Raw genomic sequence first — 27,235 nt, forward strand, 5'->3', positions numbered from 1 at the left:
TTCCCCATAGGGTTGTAATGAGGTTTAAATAAGTTAATTAATTGTAAAGGGCTTACAACAGTGTCTAGCATGTTCAAGGAACATTTATTTAAATAAAATTTATTTACCAACTTCAAAAAGGAGAGAGGGAAAAGGCAGTGATTTTCATACTCTTCATCTTACGGTTTCATTGAAAGGATTAAATGGAATCATCAATAGAGTACATTTTTATAAAGGGTAAAGTCATACACTGATGTTATCCATTATGAAATTCTTCCAAACTGGCTCTAGGAGCTGAACTATAATTCCTCTCTGGCCTCTAACTGAAAAGGGGCCAGAGAGGAATTAAGGATTGAAAAAAATAACCCTAATCTAATAATAAATCATATGCGTACCAGCAACCATTTATTCTGAGCTATAGTTGTAAGATGCTGAATGCAGTATAAAATGAGAGTGCCTCCTTTAGAAGCTAAGCATTAAAGAGCAGCCCTAGGGAAGGCTCATGACAGATCTTAAGTTGCATTAAGGTAAGTGCACAAGAATGCTTTGTGGGATATGATTATAAGTGATTAATTTTCCCATTTTCTACAATGAAATGTGTTACTTTTATAAACACATAAAACAATAATAGTAACATTTTTGGAAAGAGTTACCATCCTAAGGAGAAAATTTAATAGAAATTCATTTACAGCCATAAACACACACACACACAGATGAGATGGACAGTACTGCACCCTTTATGAGCAAGAATGCAAATGTCAACATTAGAGTCATGAGACACACTTCTTCTCCAGGCCAGCATGGTGGTTAGGATGGTTTTCTCCTAAAATATTTGCTGCTGCTGCTGCTAAGCCACTTCAGTCGTGCCTGACTCTGTGCGACCCCGTAGACAGCAGCCCACCAGGCTCTTCTGTCCATGGGATTCTCTAGGCAAAAATACTGGAGTGGGCTGCCATTTCCTTCTCCTAAAATATGTGAGAGAGCCAATTCAAGAATGACCTCCAGCAGGCAGAAAATTACCCAGGAGGGCCGACACTGAGAATGTTCCTTGGGGGACAGTGATGTGCAATTGAACAAATGAAGGATTATTGACAAGACTGGTTAGAATTACAGAATCTCAGGGTTGGAAAGTGACAGAAAATTATGTAGCTCAGCTGTTCCACTCAAAGCTTGCTTCCCTTTGATAATACTTAGTGCCCTGGAATCGTCTGTTATCAGAATCATCTAGAGGGACATACACACAAATACAGACCTCCAGATGGGCTGAATCAGAGTCACTCTGTGTGTCAGTGTGTGTGAGGGAGAAAGTGGGCGTATCTTAAGTTTTCCTAATGTTCCCTTGGTGTCAAAGCCGTTATTCTCATTCACTGTCTTCCCAGGTGACCCATACCATCTCTAGGCAGCTCCAACTACTAAAAGGATTTCCTTAAAATTACTTGAAATCTCTTTTCAGACAGCTTTCCTTCTCCACCCCATTTCTACCCATATTCAACAAGATGGCTCCTCCTTCTACAGAACAGCCCTGCAGACAGTTCTGATTAATCACATCAAAGCAAACCAAAATGCTTGCTGCCTTATTTTTCAAAAATAAATGGAAGTGGAGAAACAGAATATATACTACTCCTGGGAGTTACTGCTTCAAATTCAGAAAACACAAAAAACTACAAACTCAGAATGTCCTCTCAAAGCAAAGTCAGGCAATTATGCAGTAGCCCACAGGTTTGGATGGTAAAGAATCTGCCTGCAATGCAAGAGACTTGGGTTCAATCCCCAGGTTGAGAACATCCCCTGGAGTAGGAAATGGCAAACCACTCCAGTATTCTTGCCTGGAGAATTCCATGAACAGAGAAGCCTACGGTCCATGGTGTTACAAAGAGTCGGATGTGACCGAGGGACTAACATTTTCACTTGTACTTCCAGGAGTTTAGAGAACTCTCTGCCAGTGGGAGATCCACAGGCCCAGGCTTAGAGGGTGGGGACAGAGACAGTCACGTTGCCCCGCTCTCCTCACATTCATCCTGGGCTGTGTGGCCACCAACAGGAAAAGATGGGGGACCAGTCTTCTCTGAGGTTCAAATGGCCCACAGCTATTCTTGGGGAGAATTTCCATCTTCCCACTGTGGCTGGCGCTGCCTCAGTCACTGGGTCACTTTGTGTGCAGCGGCATTTGAATACTCAGCTTCAGGAGGATTTTCTACAAAGGTATTTAGGACGTTTGGATTCGAGGAGGAGAGCCCCTCGTGGCTTGAGAAAAGTTAGTGACTGTTTTGAATAAACATTATTTCTGACTTTGACTTCATACCATCTCATCTCTAGGGAGCAGATCATTTGTTTCTCAGACAGTATCTTGGTGCCAAGAGGATACTCGTGGGAAGACGAGTTCCTCTCTAGTGGTGATGGACTAGAAGCTGCTGAGGACAGATGAAGGACGCGGTTGTTCTGAAGTTTATTCCTGCCTTTCAAGAGCAGAGTTGAAGAAATGCTTAGAAGAGAAAGAACATAATATTCCTTTTCTTTTCTTTTGAACTTTTAGTTGTATATTGGGGCATAGCCAATTAACAGGGCTTTCCTGGTGGGGGAGGCATGGGTTCGATCCCTGGGTCAGAAGATCTCCTGGATAAGGAAATGGCAACCCACCCCAGTATTCTTGCCTGGAGAATACCATGGACAGAGGAGCCTGTCCCCACAGTCCATGGGGTTGCAAAGAGTCAGACATGACTGAGCCCTAACACTTCACTTCATAGCCGATTAACAACTGTGATAGTTTCAGGTGAACGGCGAAGGGACTCAGCCATACATATACTAGAACATAACAGTCTTGACTTAGGAAATATATACAGAACTAAATATCTGAGTGGAAGCTGGTTGGGGTGGGGACCAGGAGTAACTGAAGCTGTAAATAAACCTCTTTATGTAAACCCACTCTTTGGAACTCATCAGATGTTTAGCAGCTCACAGCTCAAGTATCTAATTTTGTTTTTTTTTTCCTCCAACGAAATTAGCTTTTAACTTTTTTAAATTGAAGTATAGTTGATTTACAATGTTGTTAATTTCTGCTGCACAGTGAAGTGGTTCAGTTATACACACACATACATTCTTTTTAAATATTCTTTTCCACAATGGTTAATCATAGGATAGTGAATATAGTTCTCTGTACTAGACAGGACCTTGTTGTTTATCCTCAAGTATCTGATTCTGGATTGGAGTTTTTTAGTCTTTTCCCATCAATGTTCGGACAGAATACAAAGCCAGAACCTCAGCTTTGAAAATGTTTTATTTTACTTGTCTTTCACCTGGACTTTCTATAAAGTAACCCAGTAAATGATGAACCTCTGAAGTAACCCCTCCGAGTCTGTAAGTCAGCATACAAGCTGATAAGCATACCCCTGAACATATGAAAGCCAGCAAGTTTTAGGAAGGCAGAATAAGTAGATCTTCTTTCTTGCTTTATGCTGTATCACGGTTACCAGTTTGGGTAAAAACCTAACATGAGAAGAGTGACAATTTCTGTGCAGACTGACTAACCCACTCAAACACATCCTGGGAACGGTCTGCCACATCTTCATCTCCCCTCCCCTCCACACCTCCGGGGAGGTGAACAGCAAATTCTCAGGATCGGAAGGGCCTCCTTACCTCCGCTTGCTGGGGATGACCCCCATCTCCTCACTGTCGCCCTCCAGCGTGACCCTCCTGGCTTGCCACCACTCGTCATCAGAGGCGTTGATAACGTGGAGAATATCTCCGTATTTAAAACTAAGTCCTTGACTTGGCAGCCCACTGTCCTTGCTTTTGTCATAGTCAAACATGGCTCTGGAAGAAATGACATAAGAGAACAGTGTTAGGAATCTCTGGCAGCTCAGATCTCGGATTCATCATTTCGATTATTCACTCTTGTCCTGAGAACCCACTGGCCGCTGGGTACCCACTCCCAGGACTAACCCCTGGAATCCCAGTCAATGTTCCCACTGCTTTGGTCACAAATCAAGGTTACTTCTTACTTCTCTTGGAGGTTGCAAGGGCAGCCTATTAGGGCCCTTAACCTGGGGTTCTGCTCACTGGTAGGCACCAGACTCCAGGGAGTGGAGAGAGAGGAGGGGGAATGGGGAGTTAGTGTCTAATGGGAACAGCGTTTTCATTTCAGAAAGGTGAAAAATTCAGGAGATGGATGGTGGTAAGAACTGCATAACAATCTGAATGCACTCAGTGTCCCTGAACTGTACCGTTAAATATGGCTAAAATAGTATGTTTTATATTATGTGACTTTGCCACAATAAAAAAACATATAAAAAAACCCTGGGATACTGCTTCTTGGAGATCATCACATGCAACAAGGTGATAATGGAAGATGATAAAGGTAGGTTAGTACCTTATTGAGATTTTTTTTCTCTCTCACTACAATCAAATTTTATAAATCACTATAAAGAAGGAAATAATGAAGAGAATAATGGGCATCTTTCTGAATGCAGCATTTTGTGTGATGGACAAATCTTCTCAGATGGATCAGACTGCTTCCACAGAATACCAAGCCTACCTTGTCATTGCATTTGTCACTCTGAATTGTAATTCTTGCTGTATGTATCATGTTTTCCCCACTAAAGAGTCTTTACTGAGACTTCGCTAAGCCTAATGCTGTAATATGCATGACTGGTGGGGTAAAGGAGTTGGAAGCAGGATTAAATGATGACCAAGACCTTAGCTCTTGCCCCCGGGCAGCTGACAGTTTGTCTTAAATCCTACCCTGTCCACCTCTTCCTGTGTCTCCCACAAACCGTCGCCACACACACACCACCTGTGATTTCCCTGGAGAAGCAGACGTTGCCATGTCCTTATTTATTTCCCCTTTGATTCTATTCTAACAATTTCCTTAGAGTGCAGCCACTATGCAAGCAAAACCAGCTAGACCTGGTGGACAGATTTGTCTAAAATCACTGAGGACTGAGTGTGATTTTTTTTCTTTCTTTTCCCCCATCTCATGAAAGAAATGTCACATCTGCTGTCGTGGCAACCCAAATGAGTTGAAGGCATCAGCCCTCAAATACTGCAGAAAAAGCTGAATTACTTGCAACACAGCCCCTTCTTCCCTTAACTCTGTCCCCAAGTGGTGGAATATGGTGAGGGGGATGTCTCAGCTCCTAGAATGACTCATTTCCACCTTAACCATCCGCATCTTCCTTACCAAAGTCTTCACAAAACCCTCGCCAGGAAAAGGGGGCTGAGAGGAGGCAGAGACCCACTCCTGACTCTGTCACTTCTCTGGCTGGCTGATGAGACACAAGTTAACATTCCAGAACCACAGCTTTCTAAATGCAAAATGAGTCCAATAACTATATTTACATGGAGCTGCTGTGAGCCTTAATGAAATAACATATTGGATGCGTCCGGCAGAATGTAGTCTAATAGTGGCTAAGAAACTGGACTCAGGGGCCACACTGTTAGGGCTGTGTTCTGGTCCTGGTACATCTCTCTTACTAGTCATATAGCTGGTAGCCCAGGTGCACTCCTGAGCCCCTCTGAGGATTCAGTCCCCCGTATATAACATACTGATGACAAAAACGGAGATAACAGTGCCTCTATCACGGGATCGTCCTCTGGATGAAATGCTGCCTAAGGTAATGCGTGTGAAGCATACACAAAAGTGCCCACACGCAGTGACAGTCATCAAGTGGGAACCGTTGTTGCTGTTGTTATACACCTCCTTTCCCCTTTTGAGCGTATACTTATAAACATCCTTTCTATGGATTCTACTCTGTGCAAAAACAGACTGGCATACCAATCCCGAGACTGCATCCCTAAAAAGGCCTGCTTACAAGGACGGCCCTTGGCTGACATTTGGGAACTCAGCTTTTGGGAGGCTTCTTTCCATTTCCTATTAAGAATGGCTTACTGTGTCTAAACTGCCTATAATAAACAGGATCATTTAAGGTGAACACTTGCTTTTCTTCTGGGAGCCTGGAATTGTGGTAGGTGCCAGGCAGAGAGGGCGCCTGTGTGAGCAGCCCCAAATACAATCCCTGGACACTGAGTCTGTTAGGAGCTTCCCTGGTAGACAACGTTCTACACATGTTGTCACAATCAATCGCTGGAGGAATTAAGCATGTCCTTCCTGACTTCACTGGGAGAGGACTCCTGGAAGCTGGCACCTCATTTCCTCTGGATTTTGTCTCATGCTCTCTTCCTTTTGCTGAGTTGACTTTGTATCCACTTTCTGCAATAAATCATAGCCATGAAGATGAGAGTCCGACAAGCCCTCCTAGTTGCGAGTTGTCTTCAGGACCCCCAACACTCACTCCATAGATTGGAAACCATATTCACATACACTTTCTCATTTGTGCCTCAGTCCATTCCTAGAAAGAAAGTACAACGGATACAGTACTTAGTATCCTCTTTTTTACAGGTGAGGGGCATACCAGGCGAGGCCCCCTCCAACTAACACAGGATACGTGGCTTAGAGGCAGCAACCTGGGGCTGGAGTGTTGGTCTCTTGGTCCTAAGTCCTAGTTCAGTGGTCTCCACCTTGCCCCCGACCCCACTCCAGTCTGGGAGGTGGTGAAGGTGGTGACAAGGGGCAAGGATGAGAATCATGATGACAAGCATTATTCATGCCCACGTTAGGGGGCCTGGCCCTTTGTGTTCATTGTCCTACATCTGACATCATAACATCCTGAATAGTAAATATTTGTATCTCTGTTTAATAGATGGGAGAGGAAGTTCAGAAAGTTCAGAAACCTGTCCCAGGTCACAAGTAAACACGTGGTAGAAACTGAACCTAGAATAAGGCCTAACTCCAAAATGCACATCCCTGGTTATTTCATCACAGTGCCCACGACTCGGCCATACCAGGAAATTCTAATCTTCCCTTCAGAGCTGACCAGATCTCTTCTCCCCCAGATCCCTGAAGTTCCCTTACAGCTCAGCTCCTGTCCCTTGTATTCCTTATCTTAAGGTCCCCAAACCTCTAGTTTGGCTCCAGACTCTTCTGGATGTAAAATGTGAGGACTGGAGGTAGAAAAGCCATCAGGAAAGCTGGCAGGTGGTGGCCAAGAAGGCAGGCTCTAGGGTCAGACTACTTGGGTTTGCAACATTTTAACTGTGATCTTAAACAAGGTACTTAAGGTCTCTGGGTTTCAAGCTTTCACTTTGAAAGCTCCACTTCTTTCAAGTCTCAGTGTCCCAGTCTGTAAGGGGAGGGCAGCAGAAACTAATCCCAAAGGTCCTCAGCAGGTGACCCATTCATTCTCCTGAGCTCCATTCTAGTCTCAAGTCATCTTTTCAAGAAAACACTTATTTCCTTGGCTGTGCTGGGTCTTAGTTGCAACATGTGGGATCTTTGGTTGTGGCATGGGAACTCTTAGTTGCGGCATGTGGGATCTAGTTCCCTGACTAGGGATTGAACTTGGGCCTGCATTGGGAGCACGGAATCTTAGCCACTGGACCACCAGGGAAGTTCCCCCAAGTATTCCTGAGGGGAGATTTCCCACCCTTGGGATCAGCAACACGCTCTCTCCATGAGTTCTATTATCTTGGACAAACTGCCTCTCTAGGATCACTGATTCAGACTCGCCAGGTCCCTAAAAATAAGCAGCTGACACTTTTCAGCAGCTCCTGGCTCCTTTGGATATTAATGGATCATCACATCTGGGGAAGAGGCTACAGTGCCCCGTCACCTATTTTAAAAAGCGATAAGCTGCTTTTAATTTGCTTTATGTGCTAATTCATCACAGCAACTTTTATAAAATGCCATTAAGACTCACACTTTCCACCCAGGGTGCTTTTAACAAGTCCATTAGACAAGTGGAATTAGATATGAATAATGCAACGGCTCTCCCATCCCTCCCGCCCCTCCTGCATTTCAACATGTGGCGGCCCCTTGCCCACCAGGGAAGCCTAGGGAGGGAGGGCTGAAGCAGATGCTTGTTCTCATGGCTGGCCAACCTGGCTGTGCAGACCTAGGTACCAGACCGAAATTGTGCTTAGTAAGTGTCCCACAATGTGCTAAAGACATTCTGTTCATTGTCTCCCTCAATTTGCTGGGTTTGCGCCAACATACCAGTTACACACCAAGCTTTGGAGAAAGGAAAGATCTGGTGTTAAGTCCCAACTCTGTCATTGCTAGTTGTGAATTTTAGGTCTGTGGCTTAACCTCTTAGATGACATTCTTAACCAGAGACGACCATTCTCTCATTGATCAAATGCAGATAACAATGGCACAAACTCACAAGACCGTTACGGAGATACTGCTGTGGCATGGTGCCTGTAAAGTTCCCAAGACCTGCACAGAATGAATCCCCTTCATTATTATTTCTGTTAACAATCCTGCCATGTAAGCGTTTTGGATCTCATAAAAGAAATGAGAGTCAAAGAGCCGAAATGAAAAAAAGCTAGTAAGTGGCAGAATCAGGATTTAAACAAGACAGATGTGTCTGAATCAAAAGCCTGTGCTCTGACTGCAGAATTCAGCTTGGAGCTCCTGATCAGGAATGCAGTACTTAGATCTCAGCCCTGAAGATTTCATGATCAATGGACGGTCGCCTTGACGCTGACACTGTGGACCAGACATCAGGAGAGAGGCGCATGCAGTTTACTGAGCACACACTTGGTCCTCACGCTGCCCTGCAACGTGTGGTTTAGCCTTGCGCTGCAGACGAGGAAACACAAACTCCGATAAATTAAGCAACATGTCCAGGGGTAAGAGAGCTATCAAGGTGGGTTTCAGCTGTCATGCCCTATGCCTTTGTTCTTGAAGACTCTTTGGGGAGGTAAGGTAAATTTACATGTGGCTGATGCTTAAGTGTCTCATTGAAGGTCACTCTGGGGCATCTTCCTCATCAATCCCCAAGCTCCTTCCCTGAGAGTTAAGTGTCCTTCTCGCATACTCTGATCTCATTCTGCTTTGTGCTTTTTAACATTTGCAAATTCTATTTTGCATGAGCATGGGGATGGGGAGGTTCACATTCCTCCTAGCCCCAGAATCTACCCCATGAGAGATGATCAAGAAAAGTCATTTTCTGTCATTCAGTCTGTCACCTATGCCTGTCATAGGGTAATTCTTGAAATTCAATAGTTCACTTGCTTTCCTGTAAAGGCCTGGGCAGTTGGAAATAGCAGGTAAGGAAGGCCTGAGTGACACCCAGCATAGGCCTTCCTGGCTTTTGTAGGAAATGACAAACATATGCGCACCATTCCTGTCTCAAGTTAGAGCATATCCATCCCAGGTGTAGGGTTACACACAGCTCTGTACCGATGACTTCTCACATCTCCTTGAGGAGCCATACACCACCCCTGTGGATGAGTCATCATGCCCAAACTTAGCTCTGTCAAGGCCACTTATTCTCCCATCCATCTCAATACTAAACTTCCCCCGGTAAAAACGGTGGTGAGAACCACCACTAAAATTGGTCTAGTGGATGGGAACAGGCTAGCCTCTGCCAATCCTTGCTAAGAGGCCATTCACCATGATGCTACTGTTTATTGAATGGGTGCTGGGCACATAGTGAGCCTACAACATGTGTCAGGGGCTGTTCTGGGTATTTATTATCTGTGATTCAAAAGATAACCCTTAAGAGTTTGGAATGGTCATGTACACACTGTAATATTTAAAATAGATAACCAACAAGGACTTACTGTATAGCACAGGAAACTCTTCTCAATGTTATGTGGCAGCCTGGATAGGAGGAAGTTTGGGGGGAGGATGGATACATGCATATGTATGGCTGAGTCCCCTGTTCACCTGAAACTATCACAATATTGTTAATTGGCTATACCCCAGTACAAAAGAAAAGCTTTAAAAAAAAAAGGCCACTTAAAATGCAAGCACTGTTCCCATTTTACAGAAGGGTAAATACACTCTATGCCATGGGCTGTGGTATCGCATGGGTTATACCACTTAATCACTAATAACCTAGTAAGGCAGGTGTGTATTCTTTAAAGACACTCTTCAACACGTCAGTGTTTCCTTTTATGTGAGGGGGCTATTGGGAAAATGCCAATCTCTACTGGACCCAAGGCACCAGGCAGTCACTGTCATGATGGAAGATGGAACTAATTGGGCACCAACCAGAGGTCCTCACAGTCTGGGCCTCTGCACAGCGGTGGCATTTTGATCATAATCAGGGAGGAAGCATCATTTCCGGGGGCAACAACTCTCTGGCTCTCTGTTTCTTCCGAGTCTCCAGCGCTCCCAATTCCCCAAGGGATGTGGCATGAGCTGATTTCACATGTCTGGAGGTCTGCAAGTTGATCATTTCAGACAACTCATAGTCAGAGTCTCCAGGGACGAGGCCCATTTCAGGCTGCCTTCTCTCCCAGGGTGTCCTATCACCTGTCAGGTTGCTTTACACGGCAGCACCGACTGACAGGCCCCCATCGGAGGGAAGCAGAGGCAAATCTGGACCTGCACAAAGGCAGGCTCGACAGACCACAGCAAATGGCACTTCAGTTTTCAGGGCTGGGTGAGGCGGTAAAGATTAATCATCTTAAAACCACTGTCTTTTCCCCCAAATGCCATCAGCTGGCTACTCAGCAAATGAAATATGGGAAAGAAGAAGATGACTAGGATGAATAGCCCACGTTTTATGACAGTTCTAAGAGCTCTTTATGTCTGGCCTTGGTTTGTCAGACCATCGAGATATATTAATCAAGATATTCAGAAAGGCTGACAAAGCCCCGACTGTAGCCTTTTATTTCTTATCTGACCTAAAAACGCACAGCAAACTTTGGTATCTAATTTTTAGGGCCTTAGTGTCACAAATTAGTAAGCTTGCAGTGCATGTGTGCTAAGTCGCTTCAGTTGTGTTCAACTCTGTGTGACCCTATGGGCTGTAACCTGCCAGGCTCTTCTGTCTGTGGGACCTCCAGGCAAGAATACTGGAGTGGATTGCCATGCAAATCCTGATTTGGAATTTCTTTATTGCTGATACCCAATTATCATCTAAATATTTAAATTTATATACAGAATATTTAAATTTATATGCCAAGATAGTGAGACCTCACATAGTCCTAGGTTCAAATAGTGGCTCTGCCAGTTAAGCAGCCATGTGATTTTCATGTCTGTACCTCCGTCTCCAGAGGTATAAAATAAAGGGCAAGAATCCTTATCAACAGAGTCCTCATGAGAATTACGTGTATCAGAGCTTTTAGTACTCACTAAGAGCTCCAGGTTTGTTAGCACTGAGTCTAAAATCTAAACTTCTTCCCTGTAAATTCCACCCCTCTTCTAGTGTTGCTCACTGGAGCGTAAGTCAAGCAACCCTATCTCTGCTTTCCTAAAACACTTTAAGTATTTACTGATTGACAAGTGATACCAGCTGATGTGGTGCTGGGCTTAGAAGAGGGTGTTGGAGAAAGTTCATCTCTCTCATGAGCAAATGAAAAAGGGGAGAAAGACATCCACGAATAGTCCATACAACTACCCCTAATCCTTAGTGGCAGTTTATCTGGATCAATGATGAAATTCACATACCACAAAACCAAAACCAGACTCCTGAATAATGACTTCAGCTCCACCAATACTGAGTTTCTTTTTTTAAAAGTTTCTTTGTTTATGGACTTCAGGAAACTGTGGAAACTACCAGACTAGACTGAAGCAAGAGAAAATCTGGAATTAGGGAAAACTTCACCTCAAAATCTCATATATATCCAGAAAGGCTCCCACTATCACCTATTGAAAGAGGGCAGTTAGGAAAGACAGAAGATGGTTCCTTACTCACCTGGGAAAAACACTGAGTTCAGGATGTGATTTAATTTACATGCACGAGATAACAGTCATTTAAATATTAAAAGCAACAGTATTTACACAGTGCCTATTATGTGCCAATCATTGTTTTTTGCTGAGGACTCAGAATACACAAGAGGCTTGCTTCCTGTCCTCATGGAGCTTAATATTTGGTTGAGGATACCAGTAAGGGGTGGGCTTCCCTGGTGGCTCAGAGAGTAAAGAATCTGCTTGCAATGAGGGAGACCAGGGATTGAACTCCAGTTGATCCCCTAGAGAAGGGAATGGTGACCCACTCTAGTTTTCTTGCCTAGAGAATTCCATGGACAGAGGAGCCTGGCGGGCTACAGTCCATGGGATTGCAAAGAGTTGGACATGACTGAGCGACTAACACTTTCATTTTTCATGAATATGGGGTATATTCATTCGGCTACTCATTTATTCATTCAGCAAATCTTTATTGAACATGTACCAACGATGATTCTAGGAACTCGGGGTCTATAGGTGAATGAAAACAAGACAAAATTTCATGACTTCATGGAGCTTATATTCTAGTAAGAGAAGATGGGCAAAAAACAATAAACCTAATAAATAATCAAAGAGTATATTAAGTTAGGAGTAGCTAATTGGTGATAGAACAAGTTAAAAATAGAGCAAAGTAAGAGGTATCAGGATTTTGAGATGGGGAAGAATTGTGGTGGTGGTGAAGGCTGCATTTATAAATAGGGAGCTCACTTTATCTTTGACAAAGGAAGCAAAAATAAAAAATGGAGAAAAGACAGTCTCTTCAACAAGTGATGCTGGGAAAACTGGTCAGCTACGTGTAAAAGAATGAAACAAGAACACTTTCTAACACCATACACAAAAATAATCTCAAAATGGATTAAAGACCTAAATGTAAGACCAGAAACTATAAAACTTTTAGAGGAAAACACAGGCAGAACACTGTCTGACATAAATCAAAGCAAGATCCTCTATGACCCACCTCCAAGAGTAATGGAAATAAAAACAAAAATAAACAAATGGGACCTAATTAAATTTAAAAGCTTATGCACAATGAAGGGAACTATAAGCAAGGTGAAAAACAAAGCCCTCAGAATGGGAGAAAATAATAGCATCTGAAACAAATGACAAAGAATTAATCTCCAAAATATACAAGCAGCTCATGCAGCTCAATACCAGAAAAACAAACAACCCAATCAAAAATTGGGAAAAAGACCTAAATAGACATTTCTACAGATGGGTAACACATGAAAAGATGCTCAACATCACTCATTATTAGAGACATGCAAACCAAAACCACAATGAGGTACCATTTCATGCCAGGCAGAATGGCTGTTAGCAAAAAGTCTACAAACAATAAATGCTGGAGAGGGTGTGGAGAAAAGGGAACCCTCTTACACTGTTGGTGGGAATGCAAACTAGTACAGCCACTATGGAGAACAGTGTGGAGATTTCTTAAAAAACTGGAAATAGAACTGCCATATGACCCAGCAATCTCACTGCTGGGCATACACACTGAGGAAACTAGAATTGAAAGAGACACGTGTACCCCAATGTTCATCGCAGCACTGTTTATAATACCCAGGACATGGAAGCAACCATTGGCAGACAGATGGATAAAGAAATTGTAGTACAATGGAATGTTACTCAGCTATAAAAAGGAATGCCCTTGAGTCAGTTCTAATGAGGTGGATGAACCTAGAGCATATTGAATGGAGTGAAGTAAATCAGAAAGAGAAAGACAAATACTGTATATTAACTCATATATATGGAATTTATAAAGACAGTACCAATGATCCTACATGTAGGGCAGCAAAGGAGACACAGATGTCAAGAACAGACTTTGGACTCTCTGGGAGAAGGTGAGGGTGGGATGATTTGAGAGAGTAGCACTGAAACACGTACATTACCACATGTGAAATAGATGACCAGTGCAAGTTTGATGCATGAAGCAGGCACCCAAAGCTGGTGCTAGGGGACAACCCAGAGGGATGGGGTGGGCAGGGAGGTAGGAGAGGGGTTCAGGATGGGAGGAACACATGTACACCTGTGGCCGATTCATGTCGATGTATAGCAAAAGCCTTCACAATATTGTAGTTATTTTACAATTAAAATAAATTAATTTAAAAAATAATAAATAAATAAGGTGTTCAAGGTAGGGCTCGTTGAGAAAAACATCTGAGGGGAGGCTTGAAGAAGACAAGGGAGTTGGTCATGCTGGGCTCTGAGGAAAGTGTTCCAAGAAGAAGACACAACCAGTGCAAAGGCCCTAAACATAGTTAAAATCGGGCATAATAGGCAGTATCCTGAGAGTTACCGTGAGGTGCCACAGGATGTCAGGGCAGGGACCCCCGGCATGTGTTCAGAAAGAGTTCATGAACAAAGGAATGATTCTCCCAGATCTATTAGCTGAGACTTGGTAGCACCCTTCCCACCCCACCCAGCTGAGCAGGCGTGCGCCCAACAGGAACCCTGCTGTGGTAACAGTGATCTCATGTCCTGCAGACTCCACTTTCTTCCCTCAGCCTCTCCACTTGTGAATCTCTCCTTGGAAGCATGCACATGAGCTGGGCCACGGAAGAGCCTCCCATCTTCTCTTGGATACATTCTACTACAACTCACACACTGTAGATGGAATTTTTCAGCCAAGAAGTTTTCTTAACATTGTTTAAAAAGTTGAAGCATTAACCAGATATAAAGAAATAAGCATAAAATCATTCAACGAATTTCAATCTAGTCTTTGATACTTGTGACTTTCCTGGAAACCCTCTGAGCCTATCCATTCCCCTCTCTGTATCAGGCTGCAACCTTGTACCCGGTCATCTTCTTGCACTTAGCAGGTGCCATCTTAGTTGATTTGCCTGTGAGGCTATTTCCCTGCTAGACAGCTCAGCTCCTCAGGGTTAGGATAGTGTCTCTTTTGTCTTTGTGTCTCTCCCACAGAGCACAGAGGAGGAGGTGTTCATAACAGGAGGCTACATTGAACTGAATCGAATTTGAAACCCACATTCTGTGGTCCTGGGAGCATGACTTCACCTCTTTGGGTTGCCTCATGTGTAAAATGGGATTTAAAATACTATATTTTATTAGTTTTAAGATGTACCCTTTATTCATCCTCATATCTCAAAAGTTAGGATGTACCATCAACGCCACCTTGTATCCATAACTTAACGGACAGCGTCTTTGCTTTCTTTGTGACACAGTACGTCTTACAATCAGTGACAGTGAATTCGGTGAGATTCATTGAAACGTGGTAGGAACCACCTGACAGCTGTTGTGAGAACTGATGAATTAAGGATGAAAGGCCCTCCGTATCAGTATATGCACATATATGCACGTATTTATCGCTCTTGTGTTGTTATTTATCACGGGTCAGGTAGGGTCACCCTGCCTTTCTCTCTTCTTCCTGTACACATTTGCAAACCCCTGTGGTACTCTCTGCTCAATGACTGCAAAGTGCTGACAGGCCAAATGCTGTGCCGTAGCCTGACTTGCTCAGGAAGAGCTCTTTTCAGCAGTTCTGCTTAATTGAATGAAATGTCTACAGGGAATGTCCCAGCCTTGGCCAGTAGTTCAGGAATTTAGGGAAAGAAAAAGGAACTCACAATATACAGAATATTAGTGTTTATACTTTAAGTATTTATAGATTCTGTGAATATTATTAGAATCTTATTTCAATAGCACAAGCTTTTAACTTTAGCACTGAAGTCTCCATGCCAGAGCGTTTTACATGCACTGTGTGTTAAGTTATTCATTCACTCATCTATTGAACCAGGCACCAGGACAATGGAAAGTATTGGCCAGATCTGGGAGACTTCTCAGCTGTACCATCTACTTGCTCTGTGGCTATAGTCAAGGTCCTTAAATTCTGTTTCTTATTGTGTGAAGACTAATTTTTGCCTGCCATGGACTGAACGTTTGAGTCCCCAACAAAATGTGTATGTTGAAAACTTACCCTCCAAAGTGGGTCCTTTGTGGGGTAATTAGAATTAGATATGGTCTAATTAGATATGGTGGATTAGCACCCTTAAAAGTCATGAGAGACTTTGCCTTTTCTTTCTTTCTCTACCATACAAGGATATGATGACAAATTAGCAAACTGAAACCCGGAAGAGGGCCTTCCACTGTGCTGGTGCCCTGATTTCAGACTTCCAGTCTCCTTTTCTCTGATGTTGATAAGTTGGTGGTTCTTTGTTGCAGCAGCTTGAACTGACTAAAGACACTGCCTACTAGATGCTGTTGGGTTGAAATGAGGTAACATATGTAAAACACCATACTACAATATGGTGTCTGGTGCATAGATACTCAGAAAACTGCAAGAATAATATGTCCTGGCACAGAAAACTATGTTACAACTCAACTTTTATGGGGCGAAGTACCATTTTTCATTTTTAGCATCAATTTATCTATTTAACATTTATCTGGCTCTTCCTAAGTCACAGGCCTGTGCTTCTACTGTAATTATGAGAGAGGCTGGAGTAGAGGCGTTTCCTGTGGGCCAGAGTGTTGGGCGATGGCTTGCTTTTCCTAAAGCTTTTCTCATTTCATTTGGTAAAGCAATCAGAGAGCTCTGTGGAACTGCTCTAAAACAGTCAACACACACAACTTTTAGATTGTGATGCCATGCGTTCATTCCAGCCACAGTTAATAAACACCTATTATGTGCCAGGCATTATACTAAGTACTGGGGTTTTAGCGGTGAACAAGTAAAACAAGGTGTTCCTATGAAACTGAGGAGAGACAGATGTGAAAGAAATAATCACCAGTATGATACCTTAAGAAGTAGATGGGCAAATAACCCATGAGAGTATTCAGTGGAGAGAAATAGCCTACTCGGGAGAACAGGTTAGGCAGGCTTCCAGGAGGAGCTGTCTCACCTGAGACCCGCAGGATGAGCAGAGGTGGGGGAGGGAACAGGCATCCAGGCAAGAAAGAAAGAGCAGCAGGGAGCCTGAAGAAGACACTGTCCTGGATGGCCCAAAACGAGGCCAGAGAACAAGGAGAGGCTGGGACCCAGAGGGACCTTGTGAAACACACTTTCTCCTCTTCTAGGCACTGGGAGGCTGTTAGAGAATTTAAAACAGGATAGTGAGTTGATCAGATAGGTACTGGAAACATCTTTCTGGACGTAAAGCGGAAAGTGGGTTGGACAGAAGTGCACTGGGCAAGAGTTGATGCCGAGACCCCAGGAGCAGGCTGAGGGAGTAATCCAATGATGATGCCTTGACCAGGGTGGTGGCAATGGGGTGGACAGGGGTTCCAGACGTTTACTTTGGCCAGAATCTGTCTGTCTGTCCATCTTGCTCACTGCAATCTACGTGCAAAATTTTATTACCAGAATAAAAACTTTTTTTTTTTTCTTTAAAAGAAGGCTTCTGGAAACCTAATAATTAAACCTCTGACTGAAAACAGGGAGGCAAAACAGAACTCTGGCGTCTCTTCGACTTCAACTGCACAGCAGCCCAAAGGCCCCTAAGAAGAACCCGGGATTCCTTAAATCAGAGCATGAAAAATCTTCAACCTAGTGCATTATTCCCAAGCACTCTGAAGCAAAGAAATCTCTCTCTTCTTTTATTGATGCTACGACACCCCTAAACCCACCTCCAATTCCCACAGAGGTTCATTTGTTTTCAAAATGGATGCTTGATGAAAATTCTCCTTGGAGCATTTTGGGACAGGTGAGCAATGCCTCCCTGAAATAACTAGAGATACACCAGGGTGTTTCACTCTCTACCTGGAGAACTCTACAGGATGGAACTGTGACCAATTCTCTCAATGAGAGAGAATAAATCACACTACAGAATGCATTTCAACAGATATTTATTGCATGTGTTGTGAGGAGAAGACCCTTTTCTGTTCTCAGAGGTTGTTTATATTGACAGGCAGAAGACAGTTCCTTTGAAGAAGAAAAATTTTCTTGTTAGAATGTCAGCACTTTCTAAGAGAACAAGAGAAAGCTGCGGAGCACATTGAGTGGAGCGTGTGTGTGGACTGAGAGGAATCTGACAGTCCTTCTAATGAGAGGAGGAAGGAATGAGAAATTGCAGCTTGATATCATTTTTCACGTTAGCCAAGGCTGGGCTTGATAAAGAAGCCAACGGGAAACCCTTTAGTTGGCCAATCACATCTGATTGAAGTGTATAAATTGGGCAGGAAAGCATGAGATGAACTTGGCCATGCTAGTTATTCCGAGCATAGTCAGCACCCAGTGGAAGGTAAGCTTGGATGATGCCAGGGAAGACGTCTGGATGAGAAGCTAGAGGGGAGAACAATTCAGGCTGCTAGATTGAGCCCTGGAGAGTGGCCCTTCGAGCCAGTGAGATCCATGCTCTAATCATCAGCCTGTAATGTGAAGCCATGACTGTCCTTTCCCATCCCATGGTCCCATTTTTCAGTGATTATAACATTGCCTGGTGGAGAAGGCGATGATACCCTATTCCAGTACTCCTGCCTGCAAAATCCCATGGGCGTAGGAGCCTGGTAGGCTGCAGTCCATAGGGTCGCTAGGAGTCGGACACAACTGAGCGACTTCACTTTGACTTTCTACTTTCATGCATTGGAGAAGGAAATGGCAACCCACTCCAGTGTTCTTGCCTGGAGAATCCCAGGGATGGGGGAGCCTGGTGGGCTGCCGTCTATGGGGTCGCACAGAGTCGGACACGACTGAAGTGACTTAGCAGCAGCAGCAGCAGCAACATTGCCTGGGGACCGCCTTGGAAAAAAACCCCCTGTCTTCTATCTCTCCTCACCTGGGTCCCACAGTTTATTAAGTGCTTCTTAAAAACCCTCACTACTGTGTTCAGTGCTGAGGTAAGAAAGTAAGATGGTATTTCTGCCTTTACATAATATAGGCCTAGTTTTGTTGTTTAGCCAAGAAGTCGTGTCTGACTCTTGCATCCCCATGGACTGTAGCCTGCCAGGCTCTGTCCCTGGGATTTCCCAGGCAAGAATACTGGAGTGTGTTGCCATCTCCTCCTCCAAAGGAGCTTTCTAACCCAGGGATTGAACCTGCGTCTTGTGCACTGCAGGCACCGTGTGTCCTGTGTCGCAAATGGATTCTTTACCCCTGAGCCATCGAGGAGTTTACTAAATGCAACAGTAGAAGCCGCACCATCTGTGGAGGACACCAAGCGTTGCCCACTCTGAATGACGAACCACCCACTTCTAACGGATTGTTTGGATCTCATGCTTTGTAAGGACGCAGGCTGTTCTTGATGATGCCAAGGGTTGAGCCCCAGAGCAAAAGAAAAGGTCTTGTGACCTAAGCTCTTGGCAATAACTTTTAAGGCTGGAATTTCATCTGCCTTTAGGAACTTCCCATCACCTCTGATTTTGGCAGGGGTATCTGATACAAGTGTCAAAGAAATACTAATCTCTAGGCTGTCCATCACAGCCACACATTTGGCTGGAGTACTTTTTGCCTCGAATCAAAGGTTGGAAATGGTAAACAAAACCAAACAAAACCCACAGAAGTGGCTTACAGGTATTTCATCACTTAGATTTAGGCATTACAGCAACTGGCAGTGGAATAATTAGGCAAAATGAATGCCTGATACCCATCAAAATTGCCAAAAGAAAGCAGGAATTGGGTTTTGAAGAAATGCCACACAGATGGGTAATTTGGGGTAGTAGGGAGCAAGATTTCCTGCTTTACAGATGGGTGAGCATCCTAAGGGAACCAATTTGTTGTGAAGTTAATCAAGGTAGACTGTTTGGCAAGAAAGAGGCTCATTGCTGAGGACAAATTTAGATCCATTCTGTCAGGAAGGAATATCCACAAGGGGCCGTTTTCAAATCCATTTAATCAGTTAGGGAAGATGAAGTTACTGACATCGAGCAGGGGAAGGATATGAAATCTATAAAGTAGGCAAAGAAATATGTATTTGAGTGAAGCAATTTGTTTGATGATCCACAGAGATATGGGCTTTTGTAATTTCATGGTAGACTCACAAAGTTCATGATTTCTTTAAATTGGCTCTAGAGGTAGTCCCTTATTTAGTCCGGTCTCCCACAGGGATTTCTTTTGTTTCTCTGCCCTTGCTCTCCCTCCTTCCCTCCCTTTCCCCAGTCCTTCGGTTGTTTTCAAAATCTGATGCATTTGATACTCTTTTGTGGCTTTAAGCCAGTAATGCTGTTTTGATAAAACTGTTACAGGTTTAAATTGTTTTAGTTTTATTGTTGTCTTCAGTTAGTCTTTTCTGACATATGACATGAAAATATCAGTTATTCGTTCTTTTTTCCAGGTAATGATGCCTTAGTCTATTATCTGCTAGCGTGGGTTCAAAAGGAAGAGGAAATGAGGAAAAGAAACTCACAGTTACTGAGCACCTGCAATTGCCTAGACGTTAGAGCAGGCGCTTTACATATGTTGGCATTAAATAATAAGAGCATTGTGAATTAGTTATTAATCTCTCCATTTTACAAACTGAAAAAAATAAGGTTCAGGGATATTAAGCAATTTGACCATGGTTAACTGGTAGGCAAGTGGAAGATCTAGGAACTGAACCCAGATCTACCTCTCATGTTGGGACTGTCCACTGTGTGTCTGCCTCTGAGGGGCATCTTCTCTCCAAGAGAAGGGTCACACCCTTTGAGCTCTGGGCAAGACCGATTCATTGTAGCATCTGCTTTCATGTCAACATCCATCGGTTCAACTTACATGAGCTAACCACATACTACTGGGCTGGTCAAGAAGTTTGTTCTAGTTTTTCTGTTATGTCTTATGGAAAAACCTGAATGAGCTTAAAGGCCAACACAATGCATGTAAAAAAAACCCAGTGCTAGATGCTGCGTGTGTCTGTGATCCCTTCCTTCAATGAGATTCTAGTCTAGTGTGAGAAATAGTTAGGTGCACAAATAATTACAAGACAAGGTATAATGTAAAAGGCACAAAAAAGGATGACCAGCAACATGCTACTGAATAGATTGAAGAAGGATTAACATTAATTCCAATGACCAGACAAGGCTTCAAGGAAAAGGTGGTGTTTGCAGCCGGCCTTGAAGAATGCATATGACTTGGCTAAAGAAAGATGAAAATAAAGAACATCAGAGGCTGAGGATACATAATAAACAAATGCATCAAGTTACAGAAGGATGGTTTAGGTATAGAGAATTATCCACTGTCCAGAACCCCTGGAGGTTAGTGAGTTTGCTTGGGTGTGTGGTGGGAAATGAGGCTGGAAAAGTAGATGGAGGACAGTGTACAGAGGAATTTGAAACACCCAATGAGGAGGCTAGGTGTCACTCTGTGTGCAGACAGCCTTAATCTCACAGTCTCACAGCCCTGTTGTGTGTATGAGTAGACTCCAGGGCAACAGGAGCCATTTATTCTTCTATGAATAGATTCAGTGAGTGATTTTTGCTTTGGATATGGTAAGTTAGTAGAGAAATCAAGCAGTGGTTGGAAATGAGAATTTACACTATAAGCAAGTCAAGTCTAGAGACAGATTTTAAGTTGTTAGTCCAGAGTTGATCACCGAAGCCATGTTTGGCCCTCTACCCCTCTTTCTCAAATTGATAGAGAAGCCCAAATTTTAGCCAAGAACATTGCTATATAGCTAAAAGACAATGTTTCTCATTATTTCCTTCAGTTCAGTTCAGTCGCTCAGTCGTGTCCAACTCTTTGTGACCCCATGAACCGCAGCATGCCAGGCCCCCTTGCACTTGGCCAAATCCATGAAACTATGATCCAACACACAAAAGGTAACCAGTAGGGGTGTACGGTACTTCTGGGAAATCTAATTAAAAGAACAGATCATATTCTTCTGCCTTTCCTGGTTTTAGCAATGTAGATGTGATGGCTGGTGCTCAAGCTGCCACACTGGACATTGAGGACAAGGATCTAACCCTAGAAATGGCGGACCAGTATGCTGGAAGGAGTTTGCAGGTCTCTGAAAAATCTGTGGACTGCCACAAGAGCCCTGAACAGCTTATTGTGATGCTTTATATATACGTGACATAGAAAGCAACTTCCTGTTGAAGTCACTGGTATTTTTTTTCTTTTTTCTTTTTATAGATAGTCAAACAATCATTTTTGATATGGTGGTTGAGTCATTCAATCATGTCTGACTCTTCATGGCCCCATGGACTGTAGCCCGCCAGGCTCCTCTGCCCATAGAATTTTCTAAGCAAGAATACTGGAGTGGGTTGCCATTTCCTCCTCCAGGGGATCTTCCCGACCCAGGGATCAAACTGGCATCTCCTGTGGCTCCTGTATTTCAGGCAGATTCTTTACCACTGAATGAGAGTAGAAGAAAATGCCAAGTGAGAGTGTAACAGGAGAGACAAGAAGGCTGAGGCCTGAATCTTGGAGAGCATCTATATTTGAAGAAGTTCGAGAGCCTGCAGAGTTGAGATTTAAAGCCAGATTAAAGGTGAAAAGTGTATGAGTTCATATGTGTGTGTGTGTGTGTGTGTGTGTGTTGGGGGTGGGGGTGGGGGTTGAGAATTGGTGGTGGAAGTTCTACCCAGTCTGTTTCCAGAAACAAAAAACAAAGTACTGATGGTGGAGCCACTAAAACCTTCCAAGGCAGAGGACTGGATTATGCAAGGCCAATTTCTGCTCCTCATTTTTCAGTCATTTAATTCATTCCATCTCCTCTGAGGTAGAATGATCAGGAAGGACAGGAATGTCTACAGAATTTCCAGAATGTTGAATGGGGGGAAAGTGTTCCACCACAAACAGGTCTTTGATTATAGCTGTACTTGAGAATAAGTCTGCTTTAAATCATTCTTTTTATTATTATTATTTTTGTATTGAAGGATAATCGCTTTACAGAATTTTGTTTTCTGTCAAACCTCAACATGAATCAGCCATAAGTATACATATATCCCCTCCCTTTTGAATCTCCCCCCTATTTCCCTCCTCATCCCTCCCCTCTAGGTTGGTACAGAGCCTGTGTTTGAGTTTCCTGAGACATAAAGCAAATTCCCATTGGCTATCTATTTTACATATGGTAATGTAAGTTTCCATGTTACTCTTTCCATACATCTCACCCTCTCCTCCCCTCTCCCCAGGTCCAAAAGTCTATTCTCTATGTCTGTTTCTCCACTGCTGCCCTGTAAATAAATTCTTTAGTACCATTTTTCTAGATTCCGTATATATGTGTTAGAATATGATATTTATCTTAATCTTTCTGACTTACTCCACTCTGTATAACAGAAAACAAAATATGACAGAAAACAAAATAGGTTCTAGGTTCATCCACTTCATCAGGACTGACTCAAATGTGTTCCTTTTTATGGCTGGGTAATATTCCATTGTGTGTATATACCACACCTTCTTTATCCATTTATTTGTCAATGGGCATCTAAGTTCCTTCCATGTTCTAGCTATTGTAAATAGTGCTGCAATGAACAATGGGATACATGTGTCTTTTTCAATTTTGGTTTCCTCAGGGTATATGCCTAGGAGTGGGATTGTTGGCTCACATGGTGGTTTTATTCCTAGTTTTTTAAGGGACTCTCCATACCATCTTCCAGAGTGGCTGTATCAATTTACATTCCCACCAACAGTACAAGAGCATTCCCTTTTCTCCTCACCCTCTCCAGCATTTACTGTTTGTAGACTTTTTGATGATGGCCATTTTGACTGGTGTGAGATGATACCTCATTGTAGTTTTGATTTGCATTTCTCTAATAATGAGTGATGTTGAGCATCTTTTGATGTGTTTGTTAGCCATCTGTATGTCTTCCTTGGAGAAATGTCTGTTTAGGCCTTTTTCCCACTTTTTGATTGGGTTGTTTGTTTTTCTGGTATTGAGTGGTATGAACTGCTTGTATATTTTGAAAATTAATCCTTTGTCAGTTGCTTCATTTGCTATTATTTTCTCCCATTCTGAGGGCTGTGTTTTTCACCTTGCTTATAGTTTCCTTTGCTGTGCAAAAGTTTTTAAGTTTAATCAGGTCCCACTTGTTTACTTTTGTTTTTATTTCCATTACTGTAGGAGGTGGGTCATAGAGGATCTTGCTTTGATTTATGTCATCGAATGTTCTGCCTATTTTTTCCTCTAAGAGTTTTATAGTTTCTGGTCTTACATTTAGGTCTTTAATCCATTTTGAGTTTATCTTTGTGTATGGTGTTAGGAAATGTTCTAATTTCATTCTTTTACATGAAGCTGTCCAGTTTTCCCAGCACCATTTATTGAAGAGGCTTTCTTTTTCCCAATGTATATTCTTGCTTGCTTTGTCAAAAATAAGGTACCTATAGGTGCATGGGTTAATTTCCAGGCTTTCTGTCTTGTTCCGTTGGTCTATATTGCTGTTTTTGTGCCAGTACCATACTGTCTTTGATGACTATAGCTTTGTAGTATAATCTGAAGTCAGGAAGGTTGATTCCTCCAGCTCCATTCTTCTTTCTCAAGACTGCTTGGCTATTTGGGGTCTTCTGTGTTTCCATATGAATTGTGAAATTTTTTGTTCTAGTTCTGTGAAAAATGCCATTGGTAATTTGATAGGGATCACACTGAATCTGTAGATTGCATTTGGAGGTATAGTCATTTTCACAATATTGATTCTTCCTACCCAGGAACATGGACTATCTCTCCATCTGTTTATGTTGTCTTTGATTTCTTTCATTTGTGTCTTATAATTTTCTGTGTACAGTTCTTTTGTCTCCTTAGGTAAGTTTATTCCTAGATATTTAATTCTTTTTGTTGCAATAGTGAATGGAATGGATTCCTTAATTTCTCTTTCTGATTTTTCATTGTTAGTATATAGAAATGCAAGTGATTTCTGGGTATTGATTTTGTATCCTGCAACTTTGTTAAATTCACTGATTAGCTTTAGTAATTTTCTGATACTATCTTTAGGGTTTTCTATGTACAGTACATGTTATCTGCAAACAGTGAGAGTTTTACTTTTGCTTTTCTGATCTGGATTCCATTTATTTCTTTTTCTTCTCTGATTGCTATAGCTAGGACTTCTAGAACTATGTCAAATAACAGTGGTGAAAGTGGACACCCTTGTCTTGTTCCTGATCTTAAGGGGAATGCTTTCAGTTTTTCACCATTGAGAATAATGTTTGCTGTAGGCTTATCATATATGGCCTTTACTATGTTGAGGTAGGTTCCTTCTATCCCCATTTTTGGAAGAGTTTTAACAATAAATAGGTGCTGAATTTTGTCAAAGGCTTTTTCTGCATTTATTGAGCTTATCATATGGTTTTTATCTTTCAATTTGTTAATATAGTGTATCACATTGATTGATTTGCATATATTGGAGAATCCTTGCATCCCTGGAATAAAACCAAGTTGATCATAGTGTATGAGCTTTTTGATTAAATCATTCTTTCACCCTGCATTTGGCATCATAAATGAATGCCCCTTCTCTGTTCCTGTGAAGGCTGGTGAAGTCCCATACCTGCCTGCTGGTGACTGTAAAGGGTGAGTGGTGAAGTGGCCCTGCTCCCATCCCCTGCACTCTATGTATGCATCCCGCAGACCTTCAGCTCCAAGCTAGCAGCCATTTGTTAGGAGCCTTTACCAGGTTCTGCAGATAAAAGGTAATTTTGATTTTCCTCAAAGATTATAAAAACCTTTTATTTATACTGTAGCTTAGGGATAAGGGTTTCCCAGATGTTCAAGTCTGTTTGTTAGTTATTATTTTCAAGAACAATATACAGTGCTGACAAGTTGTTGACAAAACACCTTCATATATTCAGTCGTCATGGTAACTGCATGGAATAAGCAGTTTTACTCTCTGATTTAGAATGAGACCCCGAGAAGATGATGAAGAGAAGGTGGATGATGAAGATGATAATAATAATATAAATAGCTGTCATTTACTGAATCACTCAGTACCAAGGACAATGCAGTGTTAGGAATGTACCTTTTTAATATGTATTTGTTTTTGGCTGCACAGGGTCTTTGTTGTTGTGCTCTGGCTTTCTCTAGTTGCGGTGAGTGAGGACTGCTCTCCGGCTGGGTGGTCAGGCTTCTCATGTGGTAGCTCCTCTTGTTGCAGAGCACGGGCTCTAGGGCACTCAGGCTTCGGTAGCTGCAGCACACAGGCTCAGCAGTCGGGGCGCACAAGCTCTCGGGCACAGGCTCAGAAGTGGCGCGTGGGCTTAACTGCTCCATGGCATGTGCAGTCTTCTCAGACGAGGGATGGAACCCGTGTCCCCTGCCTTTCAGATGGATTCTTGTCCACTGCATCACCAGGGAGGCCCAGGAATATAATTTTTTTAACATTCACAGCAATTCTGCAAAGATGGATTTAGTAGATCCATTCTATAGATAATAAAATTGAGCTTCTAAGAGTTGAAGTGACTTAAAGGTCACACACTAGTAACTGGTGGAGTTAATACTCTAACATCTTCTGGCTGCAAACCCATGGGCCTCTCCCCTACCCCACAGTGAACATGGCACCAGGGAGCATTTACGGTTTCCTGACACTTAGCCCTCGCCAGCGTTTTTCTACACATAAACATCGCAGCTGACCTGTAATGCCCCAGGAAGCTGTCATTTACCCTCCTCTGCCTTGGGAAACTGTTAGATGGTGAAGATACTAATATACTTGGTGCACTGAGATTGCTGAAAGGAGCCTGAGCTAGAAACACAAGGCTGTAACTAGTGATGACTTACGGAGGTGCTCCTTTGAATAATGAGAGAAATGTGTAAAGGGCAGGGCAAAGAATGGGGTTTAATTAGTTCACTTTTATGATTATGCCAATAGAATTATTTTACATTGTTTCTATGCAGATGGGTGCACAATTTAATGTGCACCCATTTCAAAATATGCTTTCAGTGTATCGAGAGAATAAATAAGGAAAACAAGAAAACCATCTGGTGAGGTTTAAGTAGGTTTTTCCTTTTCTCCAAAAACTTTGATGTTCTTTCACGTTGCTTTTTACTCTAATTGGAAATCAAAGATAACTAACATGGGCCAAATGCGTATTGCAGACTCCAGTTCTTCACATTTCTTGTGCATCTTATTAATTAATCCACATTCGGTCTGTAGGATCCCATGAATGAGTCATTTCCTGCACATAGGGAGTTGGCAGTAATATTTTTTCCTCAGTTCTTTACTACTGGGTTTAACTTTGGAACTTTTAAATCAAATGGTCTTTGATCATGCTCCTCATTGAAGTGGTGAAAGGTCTTTTATTTATTTATGTTTTTAATAATTTTATTCATTTATTTTTGGACGTGCTGGATCTCCATTGCTGCAAGCGGTTTTCTCTGGTTGCAGTGAGCAGGGGCTACTCTCTAGTTGCGGTGCATGGGCTTCTCATTGCAGTGGCCTCTCTTGTTGCCGAGCACAGGCTCTAGGGCTTGTGGGCTCAGTAGTTGTGGTGCCCCAGCTCTTAAAGCACAGGCTCAGTAGCTGTGGCACATGGGCTTAGCTGCTTTGGGTCATGTGGGATCTTCTCAGACCAGGAATTGAACCTGTGTCTCCTGCATTGGCAGGTGGGTTCTTGACCACTGAGTCATCAGGGAAGCCCCCATGAAAGGTCTTTTAAATAAAACCAAAAGGAGTTCAGGATGATTGTGATGTAGGTTCTTAATAAAGAAAAGCCATTTAAAGTGGTAACACAGCATTAAG

General features: G+C 42.7%; 1 protein-coding gene across 12 annotated transcripts in view; it reads right to left on the reverse strand.

Annotated features, from left to right (window-relative positions):
* Positions 1 to 27,235, reverse strand: part of DLG2 (discs large MAGUK scaffold protein 2) — a 1,420,652-nt gene that overhangs the window by 77,784 nt on the left and 1,315,633 nt on the right. For all 12 annotated transcript variants that reach the window (XM_055581486.1, XM_055581487.1, XM_055581488.1 and 9 more), the window contains one exon: positions 3,613 to 3,789. In XM_055581486.1, coding sequence (XP_055437461.1) covers positions 3,613 to 3,789 — 177 coding nt within the window. The remainder of the gene's footprint in view (positions 1 to 3,612; positions 3,790 to 27,235) is intronic.

Source organism: Bubalus kerabau, chromosome 5 (genome assembly GCF_029407905.1).
Source record: "Bubalus kerabau isolate K-KA32 ecotype Philippines breed swamp buffalo chromosome 5, PCC_UOA_SB_1v2, whole genome shotgun sequence".
NCBI lineage: Eukaryota > Metazoa > Chordata > Mammalia > Artiodactyla > Bovidae > Bubalus > Bubalus kerabau.